The 16380-nt window shown below is 58.5% G+C and overlaps 1 protein-coding gene and 1 pseudogene across 14 annotated transcripts in view; both read right to left on the bottom strand.

The window, feature by feature from the left end:
- Nucleotides 1-2577: 2577 nt before the first annotated feature.
- LOC112610153 lies at nucleotides 2578-4282 on the bottom strand (annotated as a pseudogene). Its single transcript, XR_003116282.1, has one exon. The product of XR_003116282.1 is annotated as a formin-like protein 5 (transcript).
- Nucleotides 2578-16380, bottom strand: part of SEPT9 (septin 9) — a 215635-nt gene continuing 201832 nt past the window's right edge. For 10 of the 13 annotated variants that reach the window (XM_025362716.1, XM_025362720.1, XM_025362721.1 and 7 more), the window contains 8 exons: nucleotides 15779-15907; nucleotides 14933-15014; nucleotides 14396-14533; nucleotides 12356-12473; nucleotides 10481-10576; nucleotides 10117-10213; nucleotides 5847-5898; nucleotides 2578-4664 (listed from right to left, as the gene is read on the bottom strand). In XM_025362716.1, coding sequence (XP_025218501.1) covers nucleotides 4529-4664; nucleotides 5847-5898; nucleotides 10117-10213; nucleotides 10481-10576; nucleotides 12356-12473; nucleotides 14396-14533; nucleotides 14933-15014; nucleotides 15779-15907 — 848 coding nt within the window. In that variant the 3' untranslated portion in view covers nucleotides 2578-4528. Of the gene's footprint in view, nucleotides 4665-5846; nucleotides 5899-9285; nucleotides 10214-10480; nucleotides 10577-12355; nucleotides 12474-14395; nucleotides 14534-14932; nucleotides 15015-15778; nucleotides 15908-16380 lie in introns of those variants that run through there. The other 3 variants (XM_025362715.1, XM_025362714.1, XM_025362713.1) reach the window with 1 other exon arrangement.

Genomic DNA, 16380 nt, shown 5'->3' with positions numbered 1-16380 from the left:
AAAAAAAAAAAAAAAAACTTACTCATGTCACAGAGATCTTTATTCATATGTCCTACTGCTGACCTTCTCCCTACGATGATCCTATTATCCTGCCACTTCCCTTTTTCCAAGATGGTAAAGATAATGATCAATAAATACTAAGGGAACTCAGAGACCGGTGCCGGCGTGGGTCCTCTGTATGCTGAGCGCCGGTCCCCTGGGCCCACTTTTTCTTTCTCTATACTTTGTCTGTGTCTCATTTCTTTTCTCAAGTCTCTCGTTCCACCTAACGAGAAACGCCCACAGGTGTGGAGGGGCAGGCCACCCCTTCAAGACGCGTGGGAGGATCATGCTGGCCAAGTGGGGAGGAGCTGGAGTTCTGAGGCCAGGGCTTGGGGAGGGTGGTCAGCCCCAAAGAGGGCAGCCATTGGACAGGCTCCCTATGTGCAAGGATGGACAATGGGGGTGAAAATGGAGACACTTCAGTCTGTAGGAAGAGGGCTTCAAGGCAGAGGGACTGCAAGGAGCTTCAGATGGGGGATGGGCAAAGTCATCACAGCCGGAAGGACCTTAGTGATTTAGATCCTTACCTTAATGACATCTGCAAAGACCCTCTTTTGGAATCAGGCTGCAGGCTGGCACCCACCCACAGGGGCTGACCTGACTCTCAACCTGCCTGTGCTCATGGCAGACACCGGCCCATGGTGTAGAGGCTCCACCGGGCCAATGCCCATCAGTTCATTCAGAGAGGAACCTGTCTGCTTTCTCCAAAACATGCAGAAGTCAGGTGCCTGGCAGAAGAGCCAGGGGATGCCCAGAGAGGCTGAGACAACCCCAAGTTTTGGTGGCACAGTCAGCCTTGAACCCAGACTTTCCGAGTCCCAAATTAGGACTTTCCCACTCACCACTCCGCTGCCCATGTTGTCCTGGAGGCCCTGAAACAGGGGGGCGGAAGGAGATGTAGGGGGTCCAACAGTGTCTCCTACCTCACCAAATTCACATCCATTCAGACCTTAGAATGTGACCTGATTTCAAAAGAGCGTCTTTGCAGATGTCATGAAGGTGAGGATCTAAATGAGATCGAACTGAATCAAGGTGGGCCCTAGGTCCTGGAAGAGTGCCCTCTTGGCCCTCTTGACCCTCCAGGACAGAGAGAAGGCTGTGTGAACACAGACGCAGAGATGGGAGCGAAGCGGCCACCAGGAGCTGGGGGAGGAGAGATCTTCCCCTAGAACCTTTGGAGGGAGTGAGGCCCTGGGACACCTGGATCTCAGACCTCTGGCCTCTAGAACTATGAGAATAAATTTCTGCTGATTTCAGCCCTGCTGCATGGTCGTCTGTTAAGGCAGCTGCAGGGCACTAATACATGTGGGAGAAGGGATCCGGGTGAGGCCCCTTCTGCACACGCCAAGGGCATCCGGACCAGAGCTCCCTCAACCTTACTTCCGAAGCTCACATGCAAAGAAAAGCTCACGCAGCCAAGGCTCTGAGTTCTAATCTATTTGGAGTCAAGTTCTCTTGGAATGAGTTAGGGTGGCATAAAACAACTGTCAAATACTGACCAGTCCAGAGTTCAATCTAATATAAACTTCCAAAAGAAAAACTTATTTTCAGCCAGCCACAGTGGCTCCCACCTATAATCCCAGCTCTTCGGGAGGCCAAGGCAGGAGGATCACCTGAGGCCAGAAATTTGAGAGCAGCCTGGGCAACATAGTGAGATCCCATCTTTACAAAAAATGAAAGTTAGCCAGGTGTGGTGGTACAAGCCTGTGGTCTCAGCTGCTTGGGAGGATCGCTTGAGCCCAGAAGGTAGAGGCTGCAGTGAGCTGTGATCGTGCCACTGCACTCCAGCCTGGGTTACAGAGCAAGACCCTGTCTCAAAAAATAAAACAGAAAAACTTCTTCAAGGATACATTAACTAGAAGCAGCTCACAGCACCCCCTGTAGACGCCCTTCAGATCCCCCGCTTTAATGAAAGCGTTCAGATCTGCCATTCGCTCTTCAGCCATCTCCGCTGATGAGTGCTTCTCAGACCCTGGGAACCTTTACCCCAAGTAGATTACACAACCCCCCAGCAACCACCTTGATGCTATCCTCACTCTTCACAGTGCTCTGAAATTATAAGTTCTCAGGGAGTTTGTTAGTTTTAAATCTTGGGAGTCTGAATTCAAGATCTAACCTGGCCTGACCTTTTTGTTTTTGTTTTTTTTTGAGATGGCGTCTTGCTCTGTCGCCCAGGCTGGAGTGCAGTGGCATGATCTTGGCTCACTGCAACCTCTACCTCCAGGGTTCAAGTGATTCTTCTGCCTCAGCCTCCCAAGTAGCTGGGACTACAGGCACATACCACCATGCGCAGCTAAGTTTTGTATTTTTAGTAGAGACAGGGTTTCACCATGTTGGCCAGGCTGGTCTCAAACTCCTCACCTTGTGATTCACCTGCCTCAGCCTCCCAAAGTGCTGGATTACAGGCGTGAGCCACTGCGCCTGCCCTACCTTTTCTTGCCCACGCTTCTCGTCCACCTGCAGCTGACCCGAACCTGTCCCGAGGCCCAAAGAACTGCACCCCAGGAGCAGAAAAAACATTGTCACTCAGGAGCCTTCTGGGTTTCTGCATTTGAAACATTTATTTCAGGAAATACATTTTCAACACTTTGTCATTTATACAAAAAGAGACAAATTTCTTGGGAGGCACGTAGCAAAAGGCCATTGAGGAACAGAGCCTGATGAAACGAACAATTTCTCAAAGTCTGGTTACAGAGAAGGAAAGTGAAGCGTCTCTAGGCTGGGATGCTGCTGCCCACCCCCCACCCCACCCTGCCACCGAGTGACGCTGAGGCTGGGCAGGCCACATGGCCTGGGCCCTGGCGCTGGCCACTCATTTCCTTCAAAATCTTGGTTTTGGCAAAAACACGGCAAGTTGGCAAGTAAACTGTCCCGCCAATGGGGGTGGTGAGGGGTCCTTCCTCGCTTGGGCAGGGAGGGAGTCAGACATCCAATGCCCAGATTTCCGTGTGCGCACACACACACACACACTCACACTGACACGCACGCTCCCTCCCGCTGCCCTTCTCCTGGCTGCAAGCAGCCAGCCCGGGGCCTGCAGATGCACCTGGTGATGTGTCTACCCGTGTGGAGTCTCATCAGGCCCCTCTTTCTCCCCAGAGCAAGACAGGGAACAGGAAGCAGGAAGGGACTTTGGTCATCTGTGCCCTGCAAAGGCAGGCCCCACGGGTCCCGTTGTGGGGACGGAGGGTGAGGGGCTGGGCCATGTTGCCATGAAACCTCGCTCTTCAGCTCACTGTGGACTGTGCACCCCTGACGCCCGGTCTCTCCTTCCTAGGGGTTCGTTACCATGGGCCCGGAGGGGAGGGGCCCAGGCATGGGTAGGACAACAGGGTCAGGCTCGCCTGGCCTCCCACCTCCCCAGGTCACAGAGTCAGCAAGGCCTGGGCCAGGAGGGGTGAGTGGCGGGGGTGGCTGGCTGGGTATCAATGTAACCACAGCCCAGTCTTGGGCCAAACCCAGACACTAGACAGACAGACGGACACACACACACACGTGGACACACACACACACTTTCCTGGTCACTTGGTCAGGGCAACCGCCGGGCAGCTCAGGCCACTCTGACCAGCCCAAGCCACTGCCCACACATGCCCCCGCCAGCCTTCCTTCTGGCACCTTCCATGGCTCCCTCCCTCAGCTCCTCCACCAGACTCACTTGCTCGGACCTTTTCAAAACTGGGGGATGAGGGGGTGGGGGTCATCTTTCCTTCCTTTTTATCCTCAATCACATCCCCGCGCATCAGCAGCACCTGCAGCCCTGTGGGAGGGGTGGCATGAGAGGGGGATGGCAGGGAGATGAAGACGCCTCCCTCATTCCAGCCTGTCTCCGCAGAGCCACCTGCGGATGGCTGAGATAAAGGCACTTTCTGCTCCAGGACGGGCGGCTGCCACGGGGCTTGGAGTGGCTGGGCAGCCGGTGGCAGGGGACCCTGGGATTTTCTACCCTTAGGAGCAGGGCAGGGGTGGGGGCTGAGTGACGGCCACGCCACGTGGTGGGCGGGGGTCCAGGTGCCCCCGATGGGCTCCATTCTCCCCTGGGCTCTGACACACTCCAGGGGACAGGGCCGACAGGGATGGAGGGGAGCATGCAGCCCACCCAGCCTCTCGGCACGTGCGAGGCCTGGCCCCAACCCCGAGGCCCCCGGCACTGAGAAGCCCACATGGACGGATGATCTGCACACCGAAGCTGCTCTTCTGAGCCCTCGGGGAGCCAGGCCTGGGGACGGAGGGTCACATCAATTCAGTGGGTGCTCTCACCCCTGCTTCTGGCTCGAGCGCAGCCTCCCCACAACCTTGGGGAAGCTGTGGGCTCATCACTGACTCACTCAGAGGGAGGCCCCTTCCCTTGTTTCCTGGCAGCATGTCGAAGGGGTGGGGAATGATGACAAATGGAGAAAATCATATAAAATAAAATGGGGCAGTGGGAGGGCCTGGGGGGGACGGAAAAGACTTGGGGGCAGGATCCCGGGGGTGGGCAAGGCGGCGTCTACATCTCCGGGGCTTCTGGCTCCTTCTCCTCCACGCCGTTGGCCATGGCACTGCTGCCCTCATTGAGGCGCTTCACGCGGTAGGCCTCGAAGTGGATGCTGCTGGTGATATCCTTGATGTTCTGCATGTGTGTCCTGGTCGGGGGGCAGGCGGGTCAGTGAGGTGGGGGGCGGGGGCAGCGGGGCAGGGCCCCTGCTTAGCCTGCCTCAGACTCAGGCCCGCCTGACCCCCTGCCACTCCCCATCCCCACTGCTTGGCTCCCCATGGGGTCCCCCAGGCCCACCACGTTGGACCAGAACTGGTACACGTTTGGGGGGAAGGGTCAGTCCCCCTGGTAAGCCCAGACTCGGTGAGGACACACATTATTCCAATGCATGTGTCTCCCTCTGGGTCCACCCTGTGGTTGGTCCAGGGCCCAGGGACAGTGCACAGACTCAGAGGGACAGGGCTGGAGCATTCTTGCTCCAGGCCGGTGTCCAGGGTGCTGGCAGGGAGGAGGCAGTGGGTGACAGCCGGCCTCCAGGGCTATGGCCTGTGGCAGGCAGGTGGCCTGGGGCAAAGGGCTGAGTTGCCCTTGTCCCCAGGAGAAAAAAAGTCCTGAACTGAGATTTTCATTCCTCTGCAGCTCAGGAGGAATATTTTGGAGGGAAGTTGGAAAGCCCAGTCTCCCCACGATGGCAGAACGGCTCCCGGCATCCCTCCACCAATGTCCTTGCCAACCTGCAGGCCCCTCCTCTTGATAACATTCCCATCATTTGTGCCACCTGCTTGCTGAGGAAGAACTGAGGAGCCTCTGGCAGTCCGGCAGGAGGCCCCCAACCCCGTTCACCTGCCCAGGCCAGGGCTCACACTCCAGGGACCACCCACCTGGCACCCTCTCTCACGGGGCTTCCCCTCCTTGCCTGGACTCAAGGGAGCCAAGAAGCCTCAGCCAGGTGAAAGGGGTAGGGGTCAGAGGCCACTGGGGTCGGAGCTGGAGACATCCCATGCTGCCGACGGGGCCTACACATGAGGCCTCACTGGACCCTTAGTGGTCACCGGGCAGCTCTAACGGGCCGGCCACAGTGGATCAAAGCTCAGCCTTCCAATCCAGCCAACTTTGCGGGGATTAAAAAAGACCTTCACTGCTTGCTTCATTTCCCAGTGGGTTTTCTTTTTAGAAGACGGGCTTCCAAGATCTTCCCAAGGACAGGGCAGGCAGGTGGCAGGGCGTGCCCACTCTGCCCAGGGCTTCAGCCCCACACCCTCTGCCCCCACCTGCTGTAGGGCCTCTTAGGGATGAGCCGTCAGCCCCACCCAAGCCCGCTGTCCCTCACCTGATGAGAAGGTCCCGCAGGTAGGCGAACTCACAGTGTGTGGTGTTTTCAACTAGGAGAGGAGACAGGAGGGGCTTTAATGTCCTGGTGGAAAAGCTCTGCCCGGACCCCGCCTCTCTCCCCCTGCCCAGCAATGCTAGTGCCAAGAGCAGAGCCCGAGGGCCGCCCCAGGGGCAGGAAGGCAGGGGAACCGCCTGCTCTGCGGCTGAGTATAGGACACCTGGCACTGCTCTCAGTCTGGGGGATACTGGGGTGACCAGTATCCGCTCCTGCTCCTGGACAGCTCAGCTCCTGCCCTCCAGAAAGTTCCTGGCTAATGGGAGATGGCACAGTGGCCAGGCCAAATAGGAGCATGGGAGGAAGCCACAGTGGAGAAGCCAGGGCGCCGGTTCCCTGCACCACTGGGGTGACCAGGGAGAGCAGGACGTCCCAGCAGAGGCCTGAAGACAGGAAGGGGGCTGGGCTGCTGGGAATGGGATGAGGCAAGAATCAGAGCTGGGATCTTAAAGAAAACCTGCGGCCCACACAGCCCCGTCCACCTTGCCTGCGCTCAGAGCACACACACACAGGGACAACGCACACAGGGGCTACGTACTGTGGACGACCATTCACAAGCTCAAGAATCAGCAATGCTAAACATTGCTCAGAGACACGTGTACTTCATACAACACACGCAAGCCCAAGCTTGGGACAGTGGCCACTTCTCAGGGACGAGGAAAGACTGGGCAGGAGACCATGGGCGCCCACGAGTGCCCTCGGGCTCGAGCTGGTGGCCATTTCAGAGTGGTCATTTTATTGCTGTGCTTCATTACTCCTATATGAACACACAGTGCCTGGCACGTATAACTGTTACAACAGAAGGCCTTTTAACGAGGAAGACAGTGAACGGCATCACTGGAGGTGCGGAGCCGGGCAGGAAGGCAAATAAAAAGACACCCGGTGCCCTCCCGTGTGATGAATTTCATCTTCACACACCTGCAAGTGTCTCTCATGATTCCTTTGTTATCCCCATTATCTTATGAAAATGGGGCATAGAGGCTGGGTGCTGTGGCTCACGTCTGCAATCTCAGAACTTTGGGAGGCCAAGGCAGATGGATCACAAGGTCAGGAGTTCGAGACCAGCCTGGCCAACATGATGAAACCTCGTCTCTGCTAAAAATACAAAAATTAGCCGGGCCTGGTAGCAGGTGTAATCTCAGCTACTTGGGAGGCTGAGGCAGGAGAATCACTGGAACCCAGGAGGCGGAGGTTGTGGTGAGCCAAGATCACGCCACGGCACTCCAGCCTGGGCAGCAGAGCGAAACTTCGTCTCAAAAAAAAAAAAGAAAAAAAAAAAAAAAAAAAAAGAAAATGGGATGTAGAGGTATAGAGAATGCAAGAACTGTGTCTGTCTGAGTTCCACAGCTCGTAAGGCTGGAGCGGGATTCAGGACCCATACACCTGGCTCCAGGCTGCCCCATCACAGAGCCATATGGCTTTTCCCCAAGTTAAAAATGTCTGGTTTTCACTTGGTAGGCCAGCAGGAAGGGCCGGGGCCTCCACCTTGCCCAGTCCTCAAGTGCTCTCAGTGCTACGCCAGTTGCCTTTGCCTAGACCCTTCCTGCCATGGCCCTGTGTAGAGCGGTGTCCACACTAGAACCTCCTGCAGACTGACCAGCAGCATTCTCATCTAACACTGAGGGGCAGCGAGAGCCGGCAGGAAGAATGGAGCTCTCAGGCTGGAGTTGCAGCGTGTGATTGCTGCTCCCTGGCTTGGGCAAGTTACTCTCATTCCCTCAGTTTCCTCATCCATAAAATGTGGATAATAACGTCACCCACCTCTCAGGGACATGAGGATTAAATGAGTTCATGGCGTGATTAATCACACCCCACATTTCTATTGACAATATTTGGGGTGGTTTCTAAGGATGGCAAAGATACAGCATCTTGTGCTGTTCACCAAGTGGGAGGCAAGAATGAGGCAGAGCCCTTACTAGCCCGGGTGTCAGGTCAGCTAGGAACTCACGGGGCCCCGATATAAAAACCCATCAGTGTTGAAGGCACATTTCCAGGGTCCTCATATAAGACTGCTGGAATGTGGGCCCCACCACCTCACAACTGTCCTGACAGGTTCCAGGCTGTTCCTCAGCTGGAGCCAGTGGTGGGCAACAATGCACAGGTCGGAGAGGTGCAGGGACCCCAGCCTTGTGCATTTCCTGACAGCTTCCGTCACCAGCCACCTGCAGTACCCAAGGCTGGTCACCAGGGTGCAGCAGAGGCACGCCCATAGCAAAGCAGCCAGCCCATCTCAGGCCCATCCATCCCCAGCTCTCCTAAACCTGTCTTTCATAAAAAGGTTCCTAAACAGCAAGAATTATTTGGGCAGAGAGGAAGAGAGGAACTGCAGGCAGAGGGGCCAAGGGGAGGCAAGCCAGCCTGACATCACAGGCAGATACTGGAAAACACCCAGGCCGCACCCTGCTGGGCAGCTCCTGCGGGGTGGGTGGGGCAGGCTCGGTGGTAGGGGAGCAGGGCAGACAGGGGAAAAGGCCCGCGTGCCTCTCCACACCCTCCTCCAGGCATGAACTCCCATCTCGAGGGAGTCTGGTGCAGGGCTGGAGCTGTGGATTCTAGAGCTGCCTCCCGTTCTGGGTCCCTTGGCAGGTTTTCTGTTCACAGCACCTCCTCAACTCTGCAAGGAGGGTGGGTGCGGGGAGCTCTTGGCATGAAGTGAGATAACTCATTGAAGCCAGAGGCACAGGAGCGTTTGATGCCTCCTGATAATTGTCATTATGACCATTTTCTTAGAGCAACAGCTTCCCAAAAAGCTCTCGTGGTCTTCGGGACAGTCTCTCAACTCACTAAAATCTTGGCACACTGCACCCACTTTGTGGATGACGAAAACTGAGGCCCTGGAAGATTAAGAGACTTGTGCTTCCTGCTGTACTGGGCCTTTCAGCCAAGTGCTCTCCAGAACAAAGTGGCTTTTCCTGCTCCATTTCCCTCTGCACCTTCCCCTCTTCCATTCTAATGAGAAAGGAAGCGGCAGAAAGAGGAAAGGGCAGGAAACGTTTGGGCCCATCCCTCCCGGGGTGTCACCGCCAAGAGGGTGTTGAATTGTGGCCCCCCACCCGGGGCTCCCATCCATTCAAAGATATGGTCAAGGTCCAGGCCTTGGTACCCATGACTGTGACCTGACTTGGAAAATGTCTTTCTTCAAAGATTCATTAAGGATCTCCAGATGGGATCATCCACTTAGTCCAGGCCCTAAGTCCGAAGGCATCCTTACAACGAGGAGGAAACAGGCTGGGCTCGGTGGCTCACGCCTGTAATCCCAGCACTTTGGGAGGCCAAAGTAGGCAGATCACCTGAGGTCAGGAGTTTAAGACCATCCTGGCCAACATGGTGAAACCCTGTCTCTACTAAAAATATAAAAATTAAGTCAGGTGTGGTGGTGCATGCCTGTAATCCCAGATACTCGGGAGGCTGAGGCCGGAGAATTACTTGAACCCAGGAGGCAGAGGCTGCAGTGAGCTGAGACTGCACCACTGCACTCCAGCCTGGGTGACAGAGTGAGACCCTGTCTCAAAAAAAAAAAAAAAAAAGGAGGAGGAGGGATGGGACAGAGACACAGGGAAGAAGGCCCTGTGACAATGGGGCAGAGATTAGCGCATGTAATGCCTTTACAAGACAGCCAGGAGTGCTGGGAGCCCTCAGAAAGAAGGCGGCATGGAAGAGGCTGGGCCTCGGGGCCTCAGAAGGAAACAGCCCCTGATTTTGGACCTCTGGCCTCGGGAACTGTGAAAATACATTTGTGTTGTTTCAAGGCCCCTCATTTGTGCTAATTGGTTACAACAGCCACGAGAGACTAAGGTGTGAGGGTCCCAGGAACTTCAGCAGGGTGAGGGTCCGAGGGTCCATCTGGCTCACAGAGCTACGGCCCACCCCTTTTCTAGGCCCGGAGAAGTTGGGCGATTTGTCCAGGGCCACACAGGTGCCCGTGAAAGAGCCTGCACCAGGACCCAGAACTTGGCAGCCCCTATCCCAGCTCCTGTCTCCCCGAATCCTTCCCTGCCCGGGGAGAGATCCGGGGTGGAGGCACCTGCACAGGCCACTTGCCCTCTCACTTCCCAAGGGTTGAGTGGAGACAAGGAGACCCCTCTCTCTGGGTGGGGCAATGCAGCAGTTGAGGTTCCACTCGTCCCCGGCTCAGGCGTGGCCCACAGGGCTCTGGGCCAGCAGAGGACACTGTTTCCCATCTGTCTGCAGCCCTGGCGCCCGCGGCGAGTACCTTCAATGGTGCCCCACTTGGTCTTCCTCCCGAGGATCCTCTTGCCGTTGACCTGGTACTCGTGGTCACTGCCCACCACAGCAAACGGGATCATCTCCTGGGGAACGGGCGGACGGCGCTGGTTACACATGTGCGGGAAGGCCATTCCCTTTCCTGGGCCCCTGGGAGGAGCTGCCTTGAGTCTGGGGTCCCCCAAAAACGAGAGCCTCAGCCTGAGAGCACCAGGTACAGACACCCGGGCTCAGTGCTCTCTGGCCCCAAGAATATCATCTCATGGCTTAAGGTCCCCCAAACCTCCCCCCACCACACCTTTCAGCAGGAACTGGGGTTCCCCCGGGAAGAACATCCCAGTGGATCCACTCACCCGGAACTTCTCGTTCACCAGCCGGTCCTCCGAGTCCTCGTCAAACTCCTTCTGGGGGTACACGTCGATGCCGTTGGACAGCAGGTCTGCGGTGATCTGGGATAGAGGGAGAGAGTTGGGCACATCCCTGTGGCAAGCTCTGCCCGCTCCCCCCGGTGTTTGCCGCCACATGACCTCCACACTGAGCTGCCCCAGGCTCAGGGTCAAGGGCAGGCTCTGGGGGTCTGTGACCCCAATCACCTCCAACTCTTGTGCCTCCCGGGGGGAGCAGGGGCAGCTGCAGGTACACCTGCTGCCCTGAGCAAAGCTGCAGCTCCCCAGGGGCTTTCGGTCATCCTCCTGAGCACCTCCCACCTCTCTTCTCCTGCTCATCACACCCCCAAGAAAGTACTCAGGGTCAGCAAGACCTCCCCTCCTGAAACCCTTCCTAAAAAACCCTCGTCACTGCCCCCAGTTCCAGCAGGGGCCCCTCCTGCACCCCAGCCAGCCCCCGCCTGCAGTAACCTCTCAGCTCTGAGGCAGCCCGACACGGGTATGTGCAGCAGAAACATCCCGGTGAATGGCCGCTCGCCTGCCCAGGCACAGACCACAGCCCACGTGCAACTTCTGGCAGACACACCCACTTTGTGTGGACTGTCTTCCCGTGCACATGCTGGGAAGGTCCCTGACGCTGGGTCCCCAGGATGGAGTAGGTTACAGGCCCCACCCACACCCACTGAGGCAGCCACTGTGCCCAGGCACCTTCGTTTCAGTTTTAAAGGTTCCCCAGGTGGCTCCAATGTGTTGTCCTGTCCGGAAGAAGAGACCCAGGGCTCGCCCTCTTGCTTGGATGCCCCTTCCCACCCCACAGCAGGGGCCGCGGACGGTGGCGGAGAAGAAGGCAGCAGAAACCATCCCTCTTTTTTTTTGTTTTTTTTTTTGAGATGGAGTTTCACTCTGTTGCCCAGGCTGGAGTGCAGTGGCGCAATTTTGGTTCACTGCAGCCTCCGCGCCCTGGGTTCAAGCAATTCTCCTGTCTCAGCCTCCCGAGTAGCTGGGATTACAGGCGCCCACCACCACACCCGGCTAATATTTTTGTATTTTTAGTAGAGATGGAGTTTCACCATGTTGGCCAGGATGGTCTCAAACTCCTGACCTCAAGTGATCTGCCCGCCTTGGTCTCCCAAGGTGCTGGGATTACAGGCGTGAGCCACCGCGCCTGGCCCAACTTCTCTTCCATCTAATAAAAACCAGGCAGGGCCGAGTGAGGGGGCTCATGCCTGTAATCCCAGCACTTTGGGAGGCTGAGGCAGGAGGATCCCTTGAGCCCAAGTGTTAGAGACCAGCCTGGGCAACATGGCAAAACCTCATCTCTACTAAAAATACAAAAATTAGCCAGGCGTGGTGGTATGCATCTGTAATTCCAGCTACTCAGATGACTGAGCCTGGGAGGTGGAAGCTGCAGTGAGCCATGACTGCACCACTGCACTGCAAACTTGGCAACCGAGCGAGATCCTTTCTCAAAAAAAAAAAAAAAAGACAAAAAACAAGGTGGGCCATGTCTCATGGCCCCTCCTTGGCCTCACTCCCTGAAAGAGAGATTCACCATCCGCCTGGTCCAGGTCTTCTCCAAAACCCCCCTCAGAGAATCTGCTGGAGAATGGGCTCTCCCCCAAAGCTGCTTTTGAGATATGGGGGAGCCGGAGAGGCCATCTCAGGGACGGCTCCCAGCAGCCACCCAGGCCAGGGACCACCAGGCCAGCCACCCGCTGGGAGAGTGACCGGCGGTTCAGTCTCCCCGACCATGTGACTCCTCTAGACTGGGTGGCCCCTGCCAGGCCTGCAGCATCTCCAGGCTGTGCAGAAGGGCTGGGGTGGGTGGAGACGGAACCCTACCCGCTGTTTGAAGTGGACCCTCTCCTCCAGGGTGAGTGTGTCGGCCTTGGCGATGACAGGGACGATGTTGACCACCTTGCTCAGGCGTTTCATAAACTCGATGTCCAGGGGCCTGAGGCTAAAGCAGAAGGATGTGCGTGAGGCTCATCTGGGGGAGCGAGGGGGGGCCACCCACCTCCAAGCAGATGTCGATGCTCTCAGGTGCTGGCTCAGGGCTCACGGGGGTCCCTGCTGGCAAGGACGGGGCCCCAGGCTGAGTTGGCCACACTGTGAGTGTGGGGCAGAGGAAGGACAAGGGTGTGTCCCAGACACAGGTGACGCCACTGTGCAGGGCAGGCAGGCCAGGGCCAGCTCCAAGCACCCTCGTCCATGCGTTCTGGAGTCACAACCACACACCCACGTGTCCACACAGAGGGGCTGCCATTGGCTCAGCAGCCGTCTTGCTGTGGGGCTTTGGCTGGGAGGGGAGAGGCCAAAGAAACAGAAGCTAGCACTAGTGTGCGGTGCCCCTGCACCAGGCAGGCTGCTCCCCCTGCACCGGGCGGGCTGCTCCCCCTGCACCGGGCGGGCTCCTCCCCCTGCACCAGGCAGGCTGCTCCCCTTGCCTGCTTGGCCCCAGTGAGCCTGGGGTCTGATGTGGGGAAAGCTGTGGGCGGCAGGGGCTGGCAGGGCCCTGGAACTGGAGCACTGTCTTCCCCAGGTCTGGAGCAGAGCTTTTCCCACAGTGAGAATAAGTTGGTCACAGACATGGCTGCGGAGAATCCGGCTCCGGGCAGAAGTTTAAGCAGAGATGGCCAAGGGCCGCCCCTGCCTCATGGGACTGGGCGCCTCGGGCGGGACCAGGCAACATGTCCAGCTGGGGTCCCAGCCAAAGGGTCAGTGCTGGGGAGTGGCAGAAGTGCCAGAGACTGCCCGCCATCCTCGGCTTGCCCAGCTGGCATCAGGAGGGGCTTCTGCCTCCTGCCATCAGCCTCAGCTGAGGCAAAGCTTGGAGCAGCTGGAACAGCTACCACGGGACCCCAGATGAGCCGTTCTGCCCTGGGAGGGCAGATGATCAATTCAGGAGAGGCCCGTGGGCAGCGAGCTGGCCCTGCCCCTGAATGGACTTCTGCCGGCCCACAGCGGATGATCCAGAGGGTGGGTCGAAAACTCGGGCTTGGGTTTTCCCACAGACTCTCGTTGAGGCTTGCTGCCCACCAGCCAGGCTCCTTCCTGCACCTGCTGCCCACAGAGTATGGATTTCCCCAAACCCCTGGACTTCCTCCACCCAGGGACGTGCGTCTGGGCCAGCAGGTGTGAAGGACCTTCTCCACCCACCCACGCCGACAAGCCACCCACGGCTGCCTCCACCAGCCCCTCCTGCTGGCCTTGGGTCCACCTCCTCCCAGCCCTGGCTCAGGGTGGGCCACAGGTGTCTGGCGGGGGGTGCACAGCGAGCCGAGGACAGAGGGTCTGTGAGGCCACAAAGGGTCCGCCTGCCAAGGCACACACAGCCTCCCGCCCTTGCAGACCTCTGGGGGCGACGTCAGGTGCAGACAGAGCCGGCGGGAAGAAAGGGCTCTCACCAAGGCCAACAGCAGCCCCCGCCCAGCCCTGGAAGGGGCCAGCACTGATCTCTGTGCTTCCCGCCTAAGAACGCGCCAAACCCACCGAGGGGTCCCATGAGGCAGGGCCCAGACGAGAAGGTCAGGTCACCGCTAAGGGTGCTAGGCTGGGGGCTCCCACTCCACCTGCCAGAGCCTGGCCTGAGAAGGCAGGACACAGACCACCAGGCTCCAAAACAGCCCAGGGCCTGCCTGACCCTCAGCTCCCCAAGACACAGCTGAAGGATGGGGACTGGGCAGGACGCTGTGTAGGGATCAGAGTGAGGCTTTGGAGGTTCAGACACGGCACACCCCCAACTTCACAGCTGGTGGCCACGGCCCCCGACTCGGCCCCTCTGTGCCCAGCAACAGGGCAGACAGCACTGTCGGGGAGCCCCAGGAGACAGAGGGAACCCAGGACACCCGGCATGAGGACGCCGACACTGCAGGGACGTACGAATGGCCGGTGGCGGGGATGAAGTAGAGGCAGCAGTGGACGCGGGTGTCCGGGATGCGCTTCTTGCGGTTGATGTTGACCTCCTCCTGCAGGTATTTCTCGTACTGATCATTGATGAACTTCATGATGGGTTGCCAGCTGCGTGGGGGATGGGGGACGAGTCAGCGGGCACATGGGACGCCTCCCCAAGCAGGTAACCCATTCCCAGGACTCAGAGCCCAACACCCCACCTGCCAATGCACGCCCTGGGAGGTCTGGCTTGCTGAGCAGAGAGGCCACAGCCTTATCCTCGACCTCCCAAACCAGCCTCCCCAGGCTGGCCTCAGGAGGTGAGTTGGGGACAGCAAGATTCCCCAGGTAATTCTGCTTTGGTCCAGAATTTTCAGACCCCTAGACATGCGACTTTAGCAGCACGTCAGGTCCCAGGAGGTGGGTCCTGCAACCCCGTGGGCTGGGGAGCCCCAAGGGCTGACTCTGGGTGGGGTCCAGGGAGCCCCGAAGCCCCTGCTAGTGCTTCTCCCCCTGGAGGGGCCTCACCAGTTCTCGTTGTTGATGTGGTCCCCGAACCCTGGTGTGTCAATCACCGTCAGCTTCATTCGGACACCTTTCTCCTCAATATCTGCACCGAGCCACGTGCACAGAGTCAGAGGGGAGATGGAGGACCCTCACAGACACCCCACGCCTGACTGACCCAGGGGCAACCCCAGGTAGGCAGCAATGACAACCAAGGAGACACTGGGAAATTAATAGCCTTCCTCAGCCAGCTAGGGCACAGGCCGGTGACGGTGCCCCTGGGCATCCCTCACCCATGACTTTTGGTGGAAAACTCAGTTGTCTGCAGGGAGCTCAGTGTGATGGGGCCCACAGGGGTCCGCGATGCTGACCCCTCACGGCCAGAGCCCCAGACTCAACATGCCGGGGATGGTGGGCACAGCGAGTCCCTGTCTTGGGGACCTGGGATTGCCTGACTCGGGCACCCTCACACACCCTTCCTGTGCTCCAGGAAGGCAGGGGCGTCCGGCACCCCCAGCCCGCCCCCGGCCACTGACCATGTGTAATGGACTTGACCCCCACCCCTGTGCTTTAGGAAGGCAGGGGCGTCTCGCACCCCCAGCCCGCCCCCGGCCATTGACCATGTGTAATGGACTTGACCCCCACCCCTGTGCTTTAGGAAGGCAGGGGCATCCCGCACCCCCAGCCCGCCCCCGGCCACTGACCATGTGTAATGGACTTGACCCCCACCCCTGTGCTCCAGTAAGTCAGGGGCGTCCCGCACCCCCAGCCCGCCCCGGCCACTGACCGTGCGTGATGGACTTGACCCCCACCCCTGTGCTCCAGGAAGTCAGGGGCGTCCCGCACCCCCAGCCCGCCCCGGCCACTGACCGTGCGTGATGGACTTGATCTCGATGGTCTTCGGGATGCGCTCCTCCGAGGGGGGCTGCACTGACTTCCGGCTGATTTTGGATTTGAAGAGGGTGTTGATTAAGGTGGATTTACCCAAGCCGCTCTGCCCTGGGGACAGGATGGGAGGCCGGTCAGGGGTCTCTCCAGAGAGGCCAGCAGGATCTGCACGTGGGGCCCCTCCCACCCAGGCACGAGGCTCCCCAGCCTGAGATTCAGCAGTGTCTGGGCTACCGCCCGGCAATACCCCTGCCAAGCAGCACCCGCGGACTTCACCCTCGAGCCGGGTGTCCAGTGACTGTGTAAACCCACACAGCCGGGCTCTGGTGCCAGCACAACCCAGGCCACAGTCCTCTCCTGAGGTGAGCCAGGCCTGGGAGAGGAGGCATCTCTTGTGCCCCTTGTGCTTTCTGGGCAGGAGGTCTCCTGGTGGCTCAGATTTTAGACAGGACAGAGGCCAGGCTCGCGGAGGAACCTAGGGCTGCCTGGGGTGCACCCTGACTGGCTGGGGACTGGGCAAGTCATCTGACCTCACCATGCCTCAGTTTCCTGATCTGCAAAATGGGATAAACAATCCTTTCCCC

Source organism: Theropithecus gelada, chromosome 16 (assembly GCF_003255815.1).
Source record: "Theropithecus gelada isolate Dixy chromosome 16, Tgel_1.0, whole genome shotgun sequence".
Taxonomy (NCBI): Eukaryota; Metazoa; Chordata; class Mammalia; order Primates; family Cercopithecidae; genus Theropithecus; species Theropithecus gelada.
The sequence above is the reverse complement of the archived record's forward strand: the minus strand, read 5'-3'. Positions and strand labels throughout refer to the sequence as shown.